Source organism: Ovis aries, chromosome 11, assembly GCF_016772045.2.
Source record: "Ovis aries strain OAR_USU_Benz2616 breed Rambouillet chromosome 11, ARS-UI_Ramb_v3.0, whole genome shotgun sequence".
NCBI lineage: Eukaryota > Metazoa > Chordata > Mammalia > Artiodactyla > Bovidae > Ovis > Ovis aries.
In genome coordinates this window covers 49,342,711-49,364,360 of record NC_056064.1, presented here as the reverse complement: position 1 = coordinate 49,364,360, position 21,650 = coordinate 49,342,711, and the positions used below count along the sequence as shown (strand labels likewise).

General features: G+C 47.8%; 1 protein-coding gene across 14 annotated transcripts in view; it reads right to left on the bottom strand.

Annotated features, from left to right (window-relative positions):
• The window catches only part of B3GNTL1 (UDP-GlcNAc:betaGal beta-1,3-N-acetylglucosaminyltransferase like 1), a 132,757-nt gene extending 121,592 nt beyond the window's left edge, over positions 1-11,165 (bottom strand). For all 14 annotated transcript variants that reach the window (XR_006061262.1, XR_009595366.1, XR_006061260.1 and 11 more), the window contains exons 1-3: positions 11,095-11,165; positions 9,091-9,207; positions 8,891-8,990 (exon numbers count right to left, since the gene is read on the bottom strand). Coding sequence is in view for 7 of the 14 variants with exons in the window: in XM_042256206.2 (XP_042112140.1) it covers positions 8,891-8,990; positions 9,091-9,207; positions 11,095-11,151 (274 nt within the window). In the remaining 7 variants the exon portion in view is untranslated. The remainder of the gene's footprint in view (positions 1-8,890; positions 8,991-9,090; positions 9,208-11,094) is intronic.
• Positions 11,166-21,650: the final 10,485 nt, after the last annotated feature.

The following is a 21,650-nucleotide window of genomic DNA, read 5'->3' as shown; positions in this document are numbered from 1 at the left end:
ATGGCAGAAAGGGAACAGGAACTAAAGAACCTGTTGATAAAGGTAAAAGAAGAGAGTGAAAAAGCTGGCTTAAAACTCAACATTCAAAAAACTAAGATGGTGGCATCCAGTCCCATCACTTCATGGCAAATAGATGGGGAAACAGTGACAGGCTTTATTTTCTTGGGCTCCAAAATCTCTGTGGATGGTGACTTCAACCATGAAATTAAAAGACACTTGCTCCTTGGAAGAAATGCTATAACCAACCTAGACAGCATGTTAAAAAGCAGAGACATGACTTTGCCAACAAAAGTCCATCTAGTCTAAGCTATGGTTTTTCCAGTAGTCATGCATGGATGTGAGAGTTGGACTATAATGAAAGCTGAGCGCCAAAGAATTGATGCTTTTGAACTGTGGTGCTAGAGAAGACTCTTGAGAGTCTCTAGGACTGCAAGGAGATCAAAACAGTCAATCCTAAAGAAATCAACCCTGAATATTCACTGGAAGGACTGATGCTGAAGCTGAAGCTCCAATACTTTGGCCACATGATGCAAAGAACCAACTTACTGGAAAGAAGCCTGAATCCTGGGAAGGATTGAAGGCAGGAAAACAGGGCGTTAGAGGATGAGATGATTGGATGGCATCACTGACAACAATGGGCATGGGTTTGAACAAACTCCAAAAGATGGTGACGGACAGAGAAGTCTGGCTGCAGTCCACACTACAGTCCATGGGGTCACAAAGAGTTGGACACAACTGAGAGACTGAACAACAACAAGATGTTTGAGCTGAGATCTGCTCCTTCCCTCCCCCTAAGGAGGAAGCCCACCCTAGACAGATATAGCCAAACACACAAGCTTCCCTCTTCTGCTTGGCCTGTCAAAAGCTGTTTTCCTGGAAGAGACAGGGCAGTGATATTTCTCATCCTGACCCCAGGTACCTGTTGCTGAGGTTGAGGCCCAGGCAAGTGCAGCCAAAAAGTGGGGCTCCCTTTTCCCACCAGCCCCCATGCTGCATTGGATGCTCTGTCACCTTGGGTAGAAAACTGGGGACCCAAATGCCCTAGCTCTGGCTTGTGGGGTAGGGGGTTCCTATGAAGAGAGATAAGGGGTTGCCGCCCTTCCCCTACTTCACTTGCAATAGGGTGTGAAGTTTAAGCCCTAGGGTACGCTCAAAACAGAAGTAAAGGCAGCTGGAAGAAGCGACTGATAGATTCATCGACAATACTGGTTAAGCTGTGGGACGACCAGTTTGTCAAACATAAATGGGTAAGAGATTGCTGGGAAGAGCTCTCCCAGTGTCAGAACAAACTATAAACACTGACCTCAAGAACTATTCCTTTGAAGGAGCTTGAGTTCACCTGAATTATTCTTATGCCCCTAGGTATAGCTGAAAACAGTAAAGCAGCCGGCAATCAGTGGAGCTTGACAGCTGAGTGTGGTCAGGGAAAGAGAGGCCGGCCCACACCACTGCCCCTCAGGATGACTGTGGGCATGCCGGCACTGTACTCCTGAGGCAGAGCACTAGCGGTTCCATACCGCAGGCACAGGGGAGCGGACTTTACTAAGACTATCCACGCAGTCACTTTACAAGCAAACAAGTCAATAAGAGTAACAACCCTAGACGGATGGGAAACCAGTACCTGGGACATGTTATCTACTATGTCCAGTTTCTAACAAAATTAGGAGACATGTGAAGAAACAAGAAAGCAAGACCCAGACACCAAAGAAAAAGAAGGCACAGGAACTTCCAATGAGAGCACCAGGTGTTTGATTTAACAAAGACCTCAAAGTAACCATTATACATATGCTCAAAGAACTAATGCGCTGTGCTTAGTCGCTCAGTCAAGTCTGACTCTTTGTGACCCCATGGACTGAAGCCCGCCAGCCTCCTCTGTCCATGAGGATTCTCCAGGCAAGGACACTGGAGTGGGTTGCCATGCCCTCCTCCAGGGGATCTTCCCCACCCAGGGATCAAACCCAGGTCTCCTGCATCACAGGTGGACTCTTTACTGTCTGAGCCACCATGGAAGCCCAAGAATACTGGAGTGGGTAGTCTATCCCTTTTCCAAGGGATCTTCTCAACCCAGGAATCCAACCAAGGTCTCCCGTGCTGCAGGTGGATTCTTTACCAGCTGAGCTGCCAAGGAAGCCCCAAAATAAAAATACAGCATACCAAAACTTATAGGAGGCTGCAAAATCAGTGCTCAGAGGGAAATTTATAGCTATAAATGTTTACATAAGAGATCTCAAATCAACAACCTAACTTTACACCTTAAGGAACTGGAAAAAGAAGAACAAACTAAACAAACGGCTAGCAGAAGGAAAGAAATAATAAAAGGTTCAGAGCAGAGACAAAATGAAATAGAGAGTTAAAAAAAAAGTGAGACTCAATGAAACCAAAAGTTGGTTCTTTGAAAAGATCAACAACATTGACAAATCTTTAGCTACACTAAGAACAAAGAAGCTTCAAATTACTAAAATGAAAGATGAAAGTGGGGGGACTTCCCTGGCGGTCCAGTGGTTGACTCTGCACAAGCTGTGAAGCATAGCCCCAAAAAAAGGGTGCACATTACTACTAAACTTAACAGAAGCCTAAAAGGATTATAACTGAATATTATGAACAACTACATGCCAACAAATTAGAAACTTAGATGAAAAGGACAAATTTCTATAAACACACTACCAAAACTAACTCAAGAAGAAATAAAATATCTGAACAAACCTGTAACAAAAACACAGGCTGAATCAGTAATCAAAATCCCCCAACAAAAAGGCTAGGATCAGATGGTTTCACTAATGACTTCTACAAAACATTTAGAGAATTAACAACAATCCTTCTCAAACTCGTCCAAAAATAAAAAAGAAGAAGAAAAGAAAACACCTCTTAACTCATTCTATGAAGCCAGCATTACTTTGATACTATAGCCAGACAGATACATCCAAAGAAAAGAAAACTACATACCCCCTTATGAATCTTTATAGAACTCTTCAACAAAATACTAGCAAACTAAATCTAGCAGCATATTAGAAAGATTATACACTATGACCCAGTGGGATTTATTCCAGTAATGCAAGGGTAGTTCATCATATGAAATCAATCGATGTTAATATGTCACGTTCATAGAATTGAAGGAAAAAAACCTATATGATCATCTCAACTGATACAGAAAAAAGGATGGACAAAATCTTCTTTCATGATTAAGAAAAATACAGTTAACAAACTAGCAATTGAAGGTAACTTCCTCAGCATGATTATAAATCAGTATTTATAAAAATCCACAGCTAACATTATACTCAAAGGTGAAACACCACAAGCTTTCCCCCTAAGATCAGGGTCAAGAGAAGGATGTCTCCTCTCCCCACTCTTACTAAACACTGGAAGTTCTAGCTGGAGCAATTAGGCAAGAAAAAGAAATAAGCCATTCAATTAAAAAGGAAGAAGTAAAACTATTTCAGTTTCAGATGACATACTCTTAAATATAGAAAATCCTAAAAATTCACACACAAAATAACTTGCTAGAGCTAATAAACGAGTACAGCAAAATTTCAGGATACAAGATTAACATGCAGAAAAATCAGTTTCCCTTTACACTAACAATGAACAATCTGAGAAGGAAATTAAAAAGACAATTCCATTCACAAATTCAATGAAAAAACAAATGCTGAAGAAAGAGGTGAAACACTTGCACCTTGAAAGTTACAAAGCATTGATAAAAGAAACCGAAGAAGACCTAAGGAAAGACACTCTTGTGTTCACGAACTGGAAGTCTTACTACTGTTAAAGTGATAATACAAACCAAATAGATCTACAGATTCAATGCCATCGCCCATCAAAATTCTAATGGTCCTTCTTAAAAACGTGGAAAATCTGATCCTATGGTTCATGGATGTGTGCATGCTAAGTCACTTCAGTTGTGTCCAGTTCTTTGGGACCCTGTGGACTGTAGCCCGCCAGGCTCCTCTGTCCATGGGATTCTCCAGGCAAGAATACTGGAGTGGGTTGTCATGCCCTCCTCCAGGGGCTCTTTCTGACCCAGAGATCGAACTCACGTCTGCTGCACTGGCAGGTGAGTTCTTCACGACTAGTGCCACCTGAGAAGCCCACCCAAAGTTCATATGAAATTGTGAAACAATTTTGAGAAAGGAAAACAAAGTTGAAAGACTCATACTTCCCAATATCAAAACCTACCACAAAGCTATAGTAATCAAAGCAGTGTGATGCTTATTGGCTTTAGAGTCCAGAAATGACATTCATTTCCAGCAACTAATTTTCAAAGAACTAAAGAGCCTCTTGATGAAAGTGAAAGAGGAGAGTGAAAAAGTTGGCTTAAAACTCAACATTCAGAAAACTAAGATCATGGCATCTGATCCCATCACTTCAAGGCAAATAGATGGGGGAACAATGGAAACAGTGACAGACTTTATTTTTCTGGGCTCCAAGATCACTGCAGACGGTGACTGGAGCCATGAAATTAAAAGACACTTACTCCTTGGAAGAAAAGTTATGACCAACCTAGAGAGCAGAGACATTATTAAAAAGCAGAGACATTACTTTGCCAACAAAGGTCCGTCTAGTAAAAGCTACATTTTTTCCAATAGTCGTGCATGGATATGAGAGTTGGACTATAAAGAAAGCTGAGTGCTGAAAAATTGATGATTTTGAACTGTGGTGTTGGAGAAGACTCTTGAGAGTCCCTTGGACTGCAAGGAGATCCAACCAGTCAACCCTAAAGGAAATAAGTCTTGAATATTCATTGGAAGGACTGATGCTAAAGTTGAAACTCCAATACTTTGACCACCTGATGCAAAGAACTGACTCATTTGAAAAGACCCTGATGCTAGGAAAGATTGGAGACAAGAGGAGAAGGGAATGATAGCATTGTATGGCATCACCGACTCATCATGGACATGAGTTTGGGTAAGCTCCAGGAGTTGGTAAAGGACAGGGAAGCCTGGCACGCTGCAGTCCATGGGGTTGCAAAGAGTCGGACATGACTGAGCAACTGAACTGAACTGATTTTCAAAAGGGTACCAAAACTTTCAACGAAGAAAGAATAGTCTGAAACAAATACTGTCAGAACAGCTCAACATCTATATGCAAAGGAATGAAGTTATACTTACTTTACACTCTATAAAAAATGAATTCAAAATGGAACAAAGACCTACATAGAAAAGCTCAAATTATAAAATTATTTGAAAAAAACAAAGGAATAAATCTTCATGACTTTGATTTGGCAATGAGTTTTTAGATATGACACCAAAAGTACATGTAATGACAACAAAAATAAATTGGATTTCATCAAAATTATAATTTTTGTGCATCAAAGGATATTCTCAGAAGAGTGAGAAGACAACCCAAAGACAGCCCAACCCAAAGCAAATATCTGCAAACCATATATCTGATAAGAGTCTAGTATTCAGAATACATAAAAATCTTGCAGTTCAACAAGAAAAAAAACAATTAAATTTTAAAATGACTTGAATAGACATTTCTCCAAAGATGATACACAAATGGCCAACACAAACACAAAAAGAGGTTCCCTATCATTAGTCAGAAGGGAAAAGCAAATAAAAACTACAATGAGGTGAGAAACCATTTCATACCCACTAGGATGGCCATAACAAAAACAAACCCAGAAAATAAGAAGTGTTTGTGAGGATGTGGAGAAACTGGAACCTTCATACATGGCTGGTGGCACTGTAAAATGGTGCAGCTGATGTGGAAAATAGTCCAGCAGTTCCTCAATGTGTTCAAACAAAGAATTACAATATGACCCAGCAATACCACTACAAGGTATATACCCGAAGAAACTGAAAACCTGTGTTCAAACAAAAATTTATACACAAATGTTTACACTAGCATGCTTCACAACAGCCTAAAAGTAGACCAACCCAAATGTGCCTCAACTGGTGAATGGATAAACAAAATGTGGTACACCTATACCATGAAATATTATTCTCTCATAAAAAGGAATGAAGTACTAATATATGCCTCAACAGACACCTTAAAAACACTGAACAATGAAAGAAACCTGTCACAAAAAGAACACATATTATATGATTCAGTTTATCTGAAACGTCCAAAATAGGCAAATCTATAGACAGAAAGTAAATCAGTGGTTGCACAGAACTGGGAGGAATAGGGCATGGAAGGTGACAATGAAAGGATGCAGGGTTCCTTTTTGAGGTGATGAAAATGTTCTAAAATTGACTGTGGTGGTGGCTGCACACATCTGTGAATCTACTTAAAAACAACTTGATTATATATTTTGATGGGTGACTTATGTGGTGTATAAATTATATTTCAATAACACTGTTATAAAATATATTTGATTAACCCAAACAAAGGCAGAAAAAGAGGAAAATGGAGTGAAGAATAGATATGATTAACAAAATAATAGCAACAAGAGAGACTCAGATCTAACCACACCAATAATCACATTATATGTATCTAATGTAAACATCCCAGTTAAAAGGCAGAGATTGTCAGACTGGATTTAAAAAGCACGATCATATGCTGTCTACATGTGTATGTATGCTAAGTCACTTCAGTCATGCCTGACTCTTTGTGACCCTATGGACTGTAGCCTGCCAGGCTCCTCTGGCCATGGGATTCTCCAGGCAAGAATACTGGAATGCATTGCCATGCCCTCCTCTAGGGGATCTTTCTGACCCAGGGATGGAACTCATGGCTCATAAATATACACTGGCAGGCAGGTTCTTTACCACTAGCACCACCTGGGAAGCCCCTATAAGAATCTATAACGAAGGGGGCATCCTTTAAATATAAAGACAAGAAGGGTTAAGGGAAAAAATGATGGAAAAGATACGCTATGCTAACACTAGTCAAAATAAAGCCAGAGCAGTTAAATCAATATCAAACAAAGTACATTTCAGAGCAAAGAACATTACCAGAGATTAGGTAATGATGAAGGGGTCAATTCTTCACAACAGTCTCAAATTTTAACAGAGTAAAATTTAAAATGCATAAAGCCAAAAATGACAGAACAGCAAGAAAGAATAATAAATCTACAATTAGAGTTGCAGATTTCAATAACCCCTCTCAGTAACTGATAAAACAAGCAGAACTTGCATCAGCAAGGATACAGAAGATTTAAACAAGACTGTGTTCAACTGCATTTGCGTTTACAGAGAACTCCACCCAACACCAGCAAATACACAACCTTCTCAAGTGCACACAGAACATTTGCCGAGATAGGCCTTATCCTGGACTGTAAAGTAAATTTTACTAAACTTAAAAGATTCACATCAAAAAAACATGTTCTCTTACGTCAGAGGAATTAAAATAAGAAATAAATAACATAAAGATATCTGGAAAATCCCTCAAATATTTGGAAACTAAATACTCTACTTCAAATAATCCATAAATCAACTAAAAAATCAAAGGAAGCAGTTAGAAGGTATTTTGCAGCTGAATGAAAATTAAAACACAATATATCAGAATTTGTGGGATGTTAATGCGATACTTAGGGGCAGTTTATATCACTAAATGCCTGTTTTAGAAAATGAGAAAGGTCTCAAACCAGTGACCTCAGCTTTCACCTTAAGAATTCCAAGAAGAATAAATTAAACCCAAAGTAAGCAGAAAAAAAGAAAATGCAATTCAGAGTGGAAATAGAAAACAGACAAAATAGGCAAAAGAAAAACAATATAAACAATCGATGAAACCAAAAGCTGATTCTTCAAGAAGATTGTTTTTTAAATGGACAAAAACAAATCTAATGTCACAAGAAAAGAATTTTAAGAATTAGAGGAGGAGCTTCCTGGTGGCTCAGAGGTTAAAGCGCCTGCGTATGCCTGCAATGCAGGAGACCTGGGTTCAATTCCTGGGTTGGGAAGACCCCCTGGAGAAGGAAATGGCAACCTACTCCAGTATTCTTGCCTGGAGAATCCCATGGACAGAGGAGCCTGGTGGGCTGCAGTTCACCAGGTCGCAAAGAGTCGGACATGACTGAGCATCTTCACTTTCATTTTCACTTTCCCTGGTGCTCCAGGGCTTCCTGGTGGCTCAGATGGTAAAGAATCCGCCAGCAATGCGGGAGACCTGGGTTCAATCCCTGGGTTTATGAAGATCCCCTGGAGAGGGGAATGGCTACCCACCCCAGTATTCTTGCCTGGAGAACTCCATGAACAGAGGAACCCGGTGGGCTACAGTCCACGAGGTCGAAAAGAGCTGGAGGCAACTGAGCAACTTTCACTTTTTTTCCCCTGATTGTTCAGTGGTTAAGAATCCACCGAGAAATGCACGGGACACCGGTTTGATCCCTGGTCTGGGAAGATCCACATGCCGAGAGGCAACTAAGCCATGGGCCACAACTACTGAGCCCATGTGCTCTAGAGCCTATACTCCACAAGTGAAGCCTCTGCAGTGAGAAGCCGGTGCACCGCAAAGAGCAGCCCCTGCTGGTCACAACCAGAGAAAGTCCACACACAGCAACGAAGACCCAGTACAGCCAAAAAAAAAAGAATTAGAAATGATCAATAATGACCATTCACATCAGGAATAAAAACACTTAAGGGCTTTCTGTTAGGCTAAATCAGTAAGGAATGAGCAGGGGTTCAATGTTATGCGGCAACGTGGATGGGAAGGGAGTATGGGGGAGAATGGATACACGTATGTGTATGGCTGAGTCCCTTCACTCTTCACCTGAAAGTACCTCAACATTGTTAACTGGCTATACCCCAATACAAAATAAAAAGTAAAAAAAAGAATGAGCAGAGGTCGTACACAAATCCTTACTGAAGCACAAGAAAACCAGCCCTACCGGGTCCTTAATAAGTGGTACACTCCAATATTACTTAGCATACTTTTCACCAAGATTTGAACAACAGGAAACTATTTAAGTACATAAGTTGATAAGAATAATAAACTAAAGACGGTTACTGACCTCCTCGGGGAGAAGGAGAATCATGCCCTCCAATGACCACGAGGATGCCGGAATCTTCCAGCTTCTTTTTCCATTTTTCAATGATAGTCATGGACTTGTCCTGAAAGTATGAGGAGGTTGGCAGGTCAGGAAACTTTCCTCCAAATGGTCAGAGGTGACTTACGCTAAGGCTAAATGACCAACAGGAAGTTTGTAAATACCTTACTGGCATCATTAAAAATGGAGAGCTCCATGGAGCCTTCAAAGTCCTGCTGCAAAACCGACCCCAAGCATTCGTCCAACCACGGTTCAGCGTCATGGACCGGGAGGATAACAGACTGGAATTCAAAACAAATGAATTGAGAAACAAGTGTGGAAACTGAATTCTCTTTCCAAGACTCTAATTTACTTCCCCATTACCATCTGCACAATGCTCATTTTCCAAGCTCAAGACATGACTCACAGAACAACCCAGAATAAGGATTCCAGGGAGAGTATAACCTGACAAACAAAAGGTGCCTATGCCTCATGATTTGTTGTCTTAGATTTCCCTGAATTGCTCTGATTGCTTTTAAAAAGGAAACAAAATCTGAAAGGCATCAAAAATGTTCCCAATTCAATGGCAAATTCATGTGGTTCCCAATCAGTGGTCAGAAACATCATCATTTTGGTTGAAACAAGCATCTGTGTATCTCTGAACCCACTCATGAAATAAGCATTTTCAGTAAACCATGATGTTAGAGGAACTGCAACAAAGAAACCCTTTTAAGTACCCGCTACACTTCAGTATTCCTGCCTGGAGAATTCCATGGACAGAGGAGCCTGGAGGGCTACAGTCCCTGGGGTCCCAAAGAGTCAGACACAACTGAGCAACTAATACACACATACTTTAACAAAGTATGGGGACAGGGTTGGGGAAAAAAGGAGGCAACCTCCCTACAGCTCTCTCTTCCTTTGGTCTATTCAGTTTAGGACAGTTTGGCACTGTCCTCTTCTCACAGGCCCACATAAAACAAACATTTCTGAAGTGTATAAAGTAAAAACAGTGAAACCTGAGTGCCAACAAAACGACTGATTACAGGATTTATCTTCTGTATCAGTTCAGTTCAGTTGCTCAGTCGTGTCCGACTCTGCGACCCCATGAATCGCGGCATGCCAGGCCTCCCTGTCCATCACCAACTCCCGGAGTTCACTCAGACTCGCATCCATCAAGTCAGTGATGCCATCCAGCCATCTCATCCTCTGTCGTTCCCTTCTTCCCCTGCCCCCAATCCCTCCCAGCATCAAAGTCTTTTCCAATAAGTCAACTCTTCGCATGAGGTGGCCAAAGTACTGGAGTTTCAGCTTTAGCATCATTCCTTCCAAAGAAATCCCAGGGTACATTAAGCAATACAGACTTTGGGTATGAAAACAGAAGTTACAGTCAGTCCTCACTCTTGAGTTTATACCTTAAAGAAGAGTGGACATATTTCTAAACAAGAGAACAGAAACATAGATCATCCAAGTGAGTGTGTACATATGCATGTATGGGTACACATGTGCAAATACATCTATACAAAACATAGATAGGACTTTTAAATGCTAAATCTGAATATGGTTATGAAAAGCTCACAGATATAAGTACTGAAAATAGTTTTGTCAAGGCAAGTTCTTTACTCTGAAGATCTAATTCAACAATACTATCCCTTCCTAGATTTATGTTATTCACAAAAGTAGCTCCCTAGCTTACTTACATATTTACTTTGGAATTATTTTTTTAAAGGAAAAAAGGAGAGGATATTTTTACTGTTCTCGAGATCTACAATACAAAACATAATGTGAATTTCTGCCAGAGATGAGCTAGATTACTCCGTCCGTACGCTTGCTGGTCGTCCGCACGCTTGCTGGTGCTTAAACGTTTATTTGGGCAGAGATCCTCACAGGCTGCCCAAAAGAGGTGGTGGTAGTGTGTGAAACGGGGACCCCGGAAGACGGAGGGGAGAAGGATGGAGGGATGGAGCAGGGCGGAGAAGAGGAGGATGGAGGGAAGAGGGATGGAGGTGAAAAGAGAGGAGGAGCGGAGAGTGGAGGGATGGAGGTGAGCGGGACCGAGGTGTGACGTGAGGAGCGGATGAGAGGAAGCTGGAATCTGAGAGACTGGGACCTGAACTGGAGCAGAGGGGCGGGGAGGGCCGGGGAGGGGCGGGGCGCCCCCCCACACCCCACCCCGCCAGCCGGGCACCTACCACTTGGGCGGGGGCCCGAGCAGGGCCGATAGCGCCTGGGTCCCCCCTGGCCAGCATGGCGCGCGCTCCTCGGGCTGCCCCGCCCACCTCAGGCTACAGCGCCTGCGCGGGCTGCTCGCCGGGAGGCGGGACCGAGGCCGAGCGCCTCCGATTGGCGCAGTGGGACGCCGATCAAGCGGGGAGCCGCGGGCAGTGGAGAGGAGCGGTCTAGAGGGGCTGGAGGGCTCCCCAGAGAGCTTGTCAGCTTCTCTATCCTCAGGGACGCTTGTGTTACTGGAGTGCCTGGGTTGTGCAGGAGGTGGGGTTGGTGGGAAGACTGCGCCATCTGACATGGAAAGGTTCTATGTGAAGAGCAGGTGACCGCTTCCCGGCTCGGGGGACGGGGCGCCTGAGCGGCGCCCGAGTGCACCGGCTGTCACGCGGGCGCCCCGACCCATCTGGGTCAGTGAGCACAACTTCATAGCCTTCACCACCCAAACTAACGTTGAATGCAAATCATTCGACAAACCAGCAATTATGACAGAGCCGAACCGCTGTTTCATGTCTTGCAAGCATTGCTTCAAATGTCATTGTTCCTTAAATTGCATCAGTGTTTTCAAAGCCTGTGGTAAAAATTGGAACACTTAGGCCAGATGAGTGAAAAATGCATCCTTATCTACAATGGGACAAAAGCAATCTGAGGATTTGTTTCCAAGGACCTGGTGTGCTCCAAGGGTTGGTATGTTAGGAATAGTTCCATTTTAAGGGACTCCGTAAAAAAGTCACATTGTAACTTCCAGATCGTACTGTGGGCTTTGGAGCTCGACTGGCTCAGTAATCAGTGGGAGGAAGAGATAAGGGGTCCCCACGGCGTCTGGCACCTCCACTCCACAGCACATGCTATCAGAATTGGGCTTGGCTGCTCCTGTCTTGCTTCCTGTACATCTCCTGCTGCCAGAAGTTTGCTTTTCACTGCCTTCCCCCTAATAAAAATTTGGCTAGAGTCTGCTTTTTGCAAACATTCAGAGTGCCAAGAGGCACTTCAAAAGTGCAGGATCTGGCTGGGGATGGGGGTGGGGTGACGTTTAGATTCTTCTCTTCGTGGTAGGAAGATTCTCAACAGAGGGGCCAGGCTATGAGGCCTGACACCAACCCATCCCTTTCCCCCCACCACCACGAGGGACATGAACATAGGGTAGGATAAGGAGGTGACAAAGTCATGGGCCTCTGGAGAGGAAGTGATGCAGGTCTCCCAAAGCTCTTGGCTCACCCCATGAGTGACAGTTTTCTTTATTTTTAAATGTTGTTTCTGCAGATTGTTGGCGAATCCTGGTTATATTCAGAAAACCCAGTGCCAACTGCCGAGGCCTCCAAAATTTAAAAGCCCTCTTATGAGGTGGGTGTAGGCAGCAAAGATGGGCTTAGGTCTAGGCTTGACTACACTGGATCCAGAGTCAGAATGAGTCTGCCCTGGGTGTGCCCATGAAGAGTGAAGTCAAGCTTTAAAGCCAGCTGCTGGATGTTTCCCTACAGCCCACACTGCAAGGCTACCAAGCAAGCATCCTGTCCAAGTTTCCTGACGGGACAGACCCCAACAGTGCTCCAGCTGGACCTCTACTGGGCAGTAATACTGCTGGGAGGTCAGGAACTGCCCAGCACCATGAAGGACAGTGCACTTGAATGGGTGAAGACAGGCTGCCTGTGGTGGCCAAAGTACCCTGATAATGAATCCATTCACAGCAGAGCAGCCAGCGTGTGACTGTGTCATGCGCACCAGTGTCTATCTTCTCCTCTCTCATTTTTTTTTAAAATGACTAGTTGAGATTCACCGTGTTGAGTTAAGAAACTGAAGCTGGACTTTTTACCAGCTGTGGGAAGTAATGAGGTTCCCATCACAGGAAGCATTCAACTAACAGTTGGGCAAACGTTTGGTATGGATTTGACAGGAGCATTCAAGTATCACATAGAATGGTTGTATGTCCTAGATGCCAACCCCCTTAGCCCAGAAAGCGGAGCCTGAGTTGGGCTTTTGTTCCCAGGAAGTTGCAGCAGGGGAGTAAGGCAGGGGAGGAGACAGTCCAGGACCAGCATGCTGTGTTTGAGGCAGCCCCCATCATGGACACTGGAGCTGAGCCCCTAGACCTTCCCAGAGACCTGGAGAGCTGACCACCTGAGCGAGAAGGAAGGAAACCTTACCTCTCCCACACTTCTGGGTGGTGACTTCAGGATCCCACAGGTGGCCCTCAGCACTGGCGTGCACAGCACACTGTAGGCCAGGTGAGACCTGCCCAGAACTGTGTGCAGCGGCTGGACTTGAGTTCGGACCAGGAATGTGGGAAGGGTGGAGCAAGGGGCCAGAGGAGCCTGATGTGTGACCAGGAAGGCAGACGGAAACTCAAAATAGCATCCCCTCCAACCGCCCTGTTGTACAGTTAGCACATGTGGATCCTTCTGGAGTGATTTAAGCAACTGCTTTTCAAATCTGGGATGATGCACAGGTGGGCGCCAGGTGCCTGCAGGAGATGTGTGCACAGCACGGGGTGCTAGTGCCTGAGGCCCTTGGGTATTCAGTGAAAGGCCAGGAGAGGCCAACCAGACATCTTCCTCCTAAATATTAACAGAAAAATGTCATGTGTGGGAGCAGAGACGTGGATAAATTCACATCTGATAGAACTTGGTGGAAGAGTGGGCACACCAGAGGCTTTAGGGGCCACCTGCCAGTGCTGCTGGCATCACTGTCAAGGCCAGGGCCAGGCTGTAAGTGGGGAGACCACTCTAGAAGTGGGGTATCTTAGAAGGGGGTGCACCATGGGGCTGGATTCAGCAGTGCCTGTGTGAGCGCTCCTCATGTCCAACTCTGTGCGACCCTATGTCTCCTCCATCCATGGGCTTCTCCAGGCAAGCATACTGGAGTGGGTTGCTATTTCCTCCTCCAGGGGATCTTCTCAACCCAGGGATGGAACCCGCATCTCCTTCATCTCCTGCATCGTCAGGTGGATCCTTTACCACTGAGCCACCTGGGAAGCCCAGGTCCAGTGGTGAGTTTCCCCCTTTATGGGGCAGAGTGAGAGTTTGCAGGATGCAAAGAGGGAAACGTTAGCCCTGCCTCCCCATGAGGAGCTGTCTGTCCCCTCAGCCCACACCCAGGCCTCCTGCCTCCTAGGGCTGGCTCCACACCGGGGTGCTGCCCACACACAGATCATCAGGCCTAAGAGGTAGGCAGGACCCTGACCCTGACGAGGGAACAGCACCCAGCAGTCACCAAGGAATCAGTGGCCTGTATGTGAATTGAGAACAGCATCGTCTGGCCCTCGGAGCTGCCTCCCGGAGCCCCGAGACCTGAGGTTGGATCTCAAAGCTTCCTTAACTGGCCTTTGTTGGGAGATACTCCTGCATGGGTCTCCCGAGCTCTTCCCCACTCAGCTGGGCGCCCTGGTTACCTGGCCTGTTTCCTGAGCAGCCTTGAGGAATGAGGTCATGGTGCCCTTCAAGAGGAAGAGCGGGCTTGCCTGCTGCCTCTGTCCTGTTCCCCCTGCACATCAGTGTCCATCAGGGCTCCATTGTGTCACCCCCGGGAGAATGGAGGCTCCAGGAACACACATGCTAATCTTGACCCTCTGAGCACTGCTTTTCCTGCAAGTAATAATCTTCTTTGGGGCCTTCCCAGGTGGCTCAGTGGTAAAGAATCCACCTGCCAATGCAGGAGACGCCAGCTCAGTCCCTGGATCGGGAAAATCCCCTGGAGGAGGAAACGGTGACCCACTCCAGTATTTTTGCCTGGAGAATTCCATGGACAGAGGAGCGTGGCAGGCTATAGACCGTGGGGTCACAAAGAGTCGGATATGACTAAGCACACACGCACGCGTGCGCACACACACACATACACACACACACAATATGCACAGGAGCCTGTATTTTCAGTCAGCACCTGAAGAATGTGACCAGCTGGCCATCCCATTAGCTTGAAGAGGAGGGAAAGCTCTGACTCCTTCACGGTTCTGGGCAGCATCCCACCCTCACAACCCCCTCCTCCCTTCCAGGGACCTGCCCTGGACCCACCAGCTTGAGGAGTCCCGGCCGATGAAAGGCAGGGAGGAAAATCGGTGCACAAAACCCCAGCATGACGGGGCAAGTACCAACACTGACACACTTTTATCTTTTCTCAATTTCGGGCCTCCCCCATGGCTCACTTCCTCAGAGCCCCCGCCACCCCCCTGGCCCATCTGCGTGGGTCCTTACGCTAAGTGCTCACTGCACTGTCTCCCCCTAAGCTGCCGCCTTGGTGGGGGCAGGGACCGTCTTTTTGTCCACTGCCAGCTCTCTGCGGCTGGCACAGGCCAGCAGCCACGTGAGCCGGCTGCCGATGCGGGGCCAGGATGGGAGGCTGGGAAATGGGGGAGCTGGTTCCCAAGAGCGAGCCCCTGTCTTGTGCTGCACACCTGCATCCAGGACACCTCAGCCCGCAGCCCGGTGAAGCAGAGGTGGGGGCGCTTCCCCAGGCAGAGCGCACGGCCCTGCTCCCCACTCACCCTTGTCCTTGAAATCCCCAAGTTGATTCACTCGCTCTGGGAAGCCAGCTCTGGGAAGCCAGGTCCGTGAAGACACTGCTCAGCTGTTCACTGGAGCCTCTGACTCAGAACAGAACGGCATAGGGTACCTGACCAGGAACAAAAGAAGAAAGGAAAGAATGAATGAATGCAGGCGGGACAGCCCACCCATAACAAAATCTGGACAATGAGATGTGCCTACACTAGATCTAGTTAGAGTTCTGTGCTGCGCTAAGTCATTTCAGTCATGTCTGACTCTCTGTGACCCTATGGACTATTGCCCCTCAGACTCCTCTGTCCATGGAATTCTCCAGGCAAGAGTATTGAACTGGGTTTCCATGCCCTTCTCCAGTGGATCTTCCCCAAACAGGGACTGAACCCAAGCCTCATGTCTCCTGTGTTGGCGGGTGGGTTGTTTACCACTAGTGCCCCCGGGGGAGCCCAGTTAGAGTCCTTAATAATGTTATCAAATAACTCAAAATTTCACATGGTCAGTGTAGAAACTGCCTAACCCCAGCTATATTCTTTGGCCACCTGATGCAAAGAGCTGACTTATTGGAAAAGACCCTGATGCTGGGAGAGACTGAAGTTAGGAGGAGAAGGGGACGACAGAGGATGAGATGGTTGGATGGCATCACTGACTCAATGGACTTGAGTTTGAGCAAACTCCAGGAGATGGTGAAGGACAGGGAAGCCTGGAGTGCTGCAGTCCATGGGGTCACAAAGAGTCAGGCACAGTTTAGCAACTGAACAAGGTATATTCTGTCTGGATAAACTGCTGGTTATTTTGATTGATGTGGTCAGTAAAGTCAGTTGATAACTCAGGCTATCCTGGAATTCACATGGTCCAGTTCCAAGGCTGTGGGTGGGGCTACAAGCCTCCCCCTCCCATAGCCACATCCAGCTTCTTAGCAGTCCCACAGTATTTGGGTCCTGGCTTCTCTTAGAACTGGACTGTTTGACAACCCTGGGCTCATGCCGTCCCCTGCTGGAATCCACACTGGGAGCTGGGCGGGGGTTCTCTTGCAAGTCCTGCCCAGGCCCTACTGCCCAGGACAAGTGAGTGCACCATCATCACAGCTGCAGTTTTTGAGAACCTGTCCCCAAGTTGAGCCCCCTCACTGGTCACCGATGTCTGTGACTTATTTGCTTTTCCCGAGCAGGAAGATCTCTCTGTAAGGGCGCTTGGCATCACTTCTGTACATACTGTAAAGTCTAAAATTCTATTAAAATGGATACAGCCCTAATCAAATAGGAGCATTTAGTTAAAAAAAAACAACACTCAAATGTAAGAGTACTTTAAAGCAAAACTTGTCTCTTGAGGCCATGTCTGGCATTTCTGCACTGCCCATTATGCCTGTCAGCATGACTGTTAAGCTTCCTGAATTAATGATACGGAAAAACAAGAAATAATAATCAGCAACACCGAGCATTGCCAAATTTCAGAAGGAAGGGGCATTGGCCCCGGAACACTGACTCTTGCCAGTCTGTCCCAGTCTAATGATTGGTGTTCCAACCAGCGATTCAACAAATCCCAAGTTTGCAACCAGCCTGCTGAGAGCTCTCCATCAGTCCTCTGCTGGTCCACAGCCGACTGGCTGAAATAAGTCAGGGTTTTCTCCTGAGAAGAGCTACAAATATACGGAGATCTAGTAAGTGGAATGAGAGGCACTGCTGATAAACTGTGTGCTGATGCTTGTGAATTGCAGGTTTCCTGGCGCGGGGATCTGGATGCTGACTGGACTGGTAAGTCTCGGTGACTTGCAGGAGGCCAAGAGAGAGGAAGTGCAAGGGGTCTTTACAGAGAACTACGCAGGGCCCAAACCACAAAGCCATGAACAGGTGAGGAGTTTTTGGCCTCAATTCTCAGCCAGTGGGGCTTCCCACGTGGCGCTAGTGGTAAACAGCCAGCCTGCCAATGCAGGAGACCCGGGTTTGAGCCCTGGGTTGGGAAGATCCCCTGGAGGAGGAAATGACAACCCACTCCAGTATTCTTGCCTGGAAAATCTCATGGACAGAGGGACCCAGCAAGTTACAGTCCATGGGGTCGCCAAGAGTTGAACACAACGGAAGTGACAGCATGCATGCTCAACCGGTGGGTCTTTCACTCCCCCTGGAGTTGAGATGCCCCTGGTTACCCCTAGCTGAGCTGGGAGCTGCCTGGCTTCTTCATGGCCTTTCAGGTCCTGCCTCAGCCCTGCCACCCTGGAGTGGCCTGGCCGTGGAGAAAGGCACGCTCTGACTGCTTAGCACCCCTGAATCATCTCACCCCAGGGCAGCAGCATTTCCAGCCAGGTCCTGGCCCACACAGAGCACTGGGCGGACACCAAGGTGCAATGTAGATCTCAGCTCATCACAGCCTCTCTTCAGCTTCACGTCCTTGCCTTCAAAGCAGACGAATAATGTCTATATCCCTGAGTGATGCGAAGGACCCAAGGGAGGGGTTGGGACAGGGAGACCGTGGAGGAGCTGCAGGGGTAGCTGGAGAGAAAAGCGTCCACATGGGGCCCTTGCTGGAGCTGTCACGGGGAAGAGTCAGTTGGCCGGGACATGCAAGGGGACAAGGGGAAATGTCCAGATGGGGTGTGGTCCACGAAGCCTCGAGGAACATTCTCATGGAGCCCAAATCCGGTTTTCAGATTTCCTGCTGACCTTACTCTGTGGCATCACCCAACGCATGAGTTTGGAGTATGTGTGAATCAGAACTCCTGACTTTAAAAAACACAGGGTTGGGGATACCTATGGCTGATTCATGTTGAGGTTTGACAGAAAACAACAAAATTCTGTAAAGTAATTATCCTTCAATAAAAAATACATTAATTAAAAAACCAAAAAACAAAAAAAACATAGGGTTGGCTGGTTGTCAGTGTCCCGGTAAGACTGGTGTCGGGGAAGCTGAGTCTATGCGCTGCCAGCACGTCATTGGATGTGCCCCCTGTCGGCTCATGGGCCCCACTGTCCTCTAGATGCCTGCGTGACCAGGAGTAGCAGAGCTTCCTGCCAGTGTGGGCACCCCGGTCAGAGCCCCCCTCCCTCTAGCTTCGGCAGAATCGGCCTTGGGCAATTCATCCCAGTTTACCTAAAACTGTTCTGGTTTTAACTCCGAGAGTCCAATGTCCCAGTATCCCCTTAGTCCCAGAAAATCAGGACTGTTGGTCACCAAGCTCCAACAAGAACCAGTGGCCGGCCGACAGGACATGGGCACGGCATACACTTGGGGGGCACACACGGGGGCCCATGAGAGGGAGGGGCACCTCGTCCCAGGCAGGCCTGCCCAGCCCCCCAGTAGATGGGGTCAAGGATGCTCTTACACCCCAGAGTGTGGGGGAGACAGTCACCCCTTCCTGGTCGGCTCACCTTGGGAGAGTTTTCTGGCCCGGAATGTTTCAGGATGACTCTGGGAGGTAACAAGGCTAGGACTCCTGACCATCTGTGGCCATCAGCACCCCTGCAGAGCCAGCCCTGCCTGTAGACACCCGAAATCACCCCAAATTATCTGCCTTACTAGCCACACCACCGGGAACAGATGCCATGTCCTGAGGGACCATACTATTGGGCGTCTCGGGCCATGTCCAAAGTGAGGAGCTCCTGAGTTTACACCCAGGGATTCTCCCATGGTCCCTCCATCCCCACCCTGGTGAGGACACCCTGAAATGTCACCAGGCTGCCCTTTCCCCTGGGAATTCCTCCTCTCCATTTTATCCGTTTCTATCAGGAAAGTATTAATACAAGAACAACTTCAACAGCAGTGGTGGTCATTTCCCAGATTCAGCTCTGCCCTCCCCTCTATCCAGTCACTGCCTGGCCCAGGTCCTGCCCCGACGACAGTGCCTGTATGTCCTGACTGTCAGAGTCCAGGCCTCGTGTGACCCAAGGGGAGACTGGTGGTTGGGTCAGGAGGACCCCTCGGAGCTGCAGGCAGGAACTGGCTTTCCCATAGCCAGCCTGTGGGTCCCAGAGCCTGCTTCCTGACTGAAAAAGGAGGGCCCAGTGAGGGCACAAACCGGTGGGCTGCCTCTGAGAAGGGTGACACCAAGTCACCTGTCATCCTCACTGATTTACGCTTGGCTTCTTGTCAGCCCTTAAGTGGAGAAACGTTACAAAAAGCACAAGAATGCCATGTTGGCTGGAGTGGGGGTCATCATGAGGCCCCAGGCCAGGCGTCTCTCAGATCCCCCTAACATCCCCGGGACAGCTGTTTCAGCCCATAGACACTCTGAGCCCAGCCATTACATCCAGCTGACCACACTGGCTGCTCCTGGTCCCTGGGCTGGGAGGCATGGACAGCCCGCACTGACTAGGCCTGACCCCTGCACTCCCTTCCCTCTGCTTGGGTGTCTGCAGTTGTGTTTGTCTTGCTGCCCTGCAAGATTCCTGGGGACCCCACAGAGACAAGTCGCAAATGTTAGTCACTTAGTCATGTCCAACTCTTTCCAACCCCATGGACTGTAGCCTGCCTACAGGCTCCTCTAGTCCATGGGATTCTCCAGGCAAGAATACTGGAGTGGGTTGCTACTTCCTTTTCCAGGAGATCATCCCAACCCAGGGATCGAACCCAGGTCTCCCTGCATAGCAGGTGGGTTCTTTACCATCTGAGCCACGAGGGAAGTCTGTCTCAGTGAGACAGGCCATAGTTAAGGCCTCTGAGCTGGCTAAGAAAAGCAAACTTTAGTCTTTGGGGGAATGGGGTGGGGTTAGATTAGGTGGGCTCGGCTCAGATTTAAAATGAGAAGAACCGTTAACCCAGGACCTAAAAGTGCGGGCAGCCCAGACGGTGCTCTGTGGCCGTGAGGGCCACCTCGGGCAAGGGAGACACAGTTATTTTTGCCTCTTGAGGTTTAGTCCTTCCTGCTTGGACATTTTTTGGAAGTACAGGAAACACATGGGGTTTAACTAAGGGAAAGTGCCTCCAAAACCTTCATCTTCCACAGGGAGTGTGCCCGGTGGGGCTGAGGTCCTTCACACGTAGGTAATGGAGAACAAAAGCCCAAATCGGACTTGGATGAGGCACCACTGCTTTGCTAGGAAGTTCGAGGATCCCTTCTCACTTTGGCTTTCTCTGAAGGAAAAATCCTCGCAGTTTACCAAAACGGCGACGTTTTAGGAAACGGTCAAAGCCACTGATGATCCACAGAAACCACCCCTGTAAGCATGGGAATGCGGCGAATAAAACAAAACAAGAGAGCACGGAAGTGTGTCACTGCGAACAGCTTTGCACACCAGCTTGATCCCAGGGCGGCGGCGGGGGGCCTCTTGGGGTCATCCCAAGGGGCCACCATCATCAGCCCCATGACACAGGCAGGGACACAGAGTCGTGGCCCCCACAGTGGAGCTGAGAACAGGGAACCAGGCCATGAGCCACACCTGCCCACCATGCTCTCGGCAGCAAGCCCTCAGCAGTGAGTGCTGGGGATGGGGTCTGGCCCTGGGACCCTCAGACAGCCAGAGACGGCCCTTCTGGAAGGTGATGCCTTTCCCTCCCCCACAGCTAATGTGGGTGTGAGCCCTGGAGGATAGATCGTGACCTGAGGCTGAGACCAGGGCCCGCCCCTCCTTCCACGTCATGGCCCTCGTTCTCGGGCACACAAGCCACACCAGTTAATCCAGGGACTTCTCACCTCTCTTCCAAGTCAGGGAAGGAGGTGTCGGAGGCTGGAGTCAGCCTCCCAAGTTGGGCCACATGAAGGGTCTGGGCTGGGGTTCACAGCCTCTGGGAGACAGTGCCGAGGATAAGAGAGATGGGGGACGTCTGGGTCATGGCCCCACGTGGCCTGAGCAATGCGTCACGAGGAGCAGACACCCAACAGCCATGGCGTCCTGTGCAGGGCACCTTCCCCTGAGGATGTCTTGGAGACTGGTTGCCCCAGGGCTTTCAAGAACGCATTTGCTGAGGTCAGAATGCTTCACAGATTTAAAGTCCGGTTGAACACCTACTGTGTGGGGGATTGAGTAAGACATGGATGCCTCCGGGAGCTGGGCCTGGGGGCTCCCACCTCCCTAGCTGGTAGCAGTGCCGTGACCACCACCCTG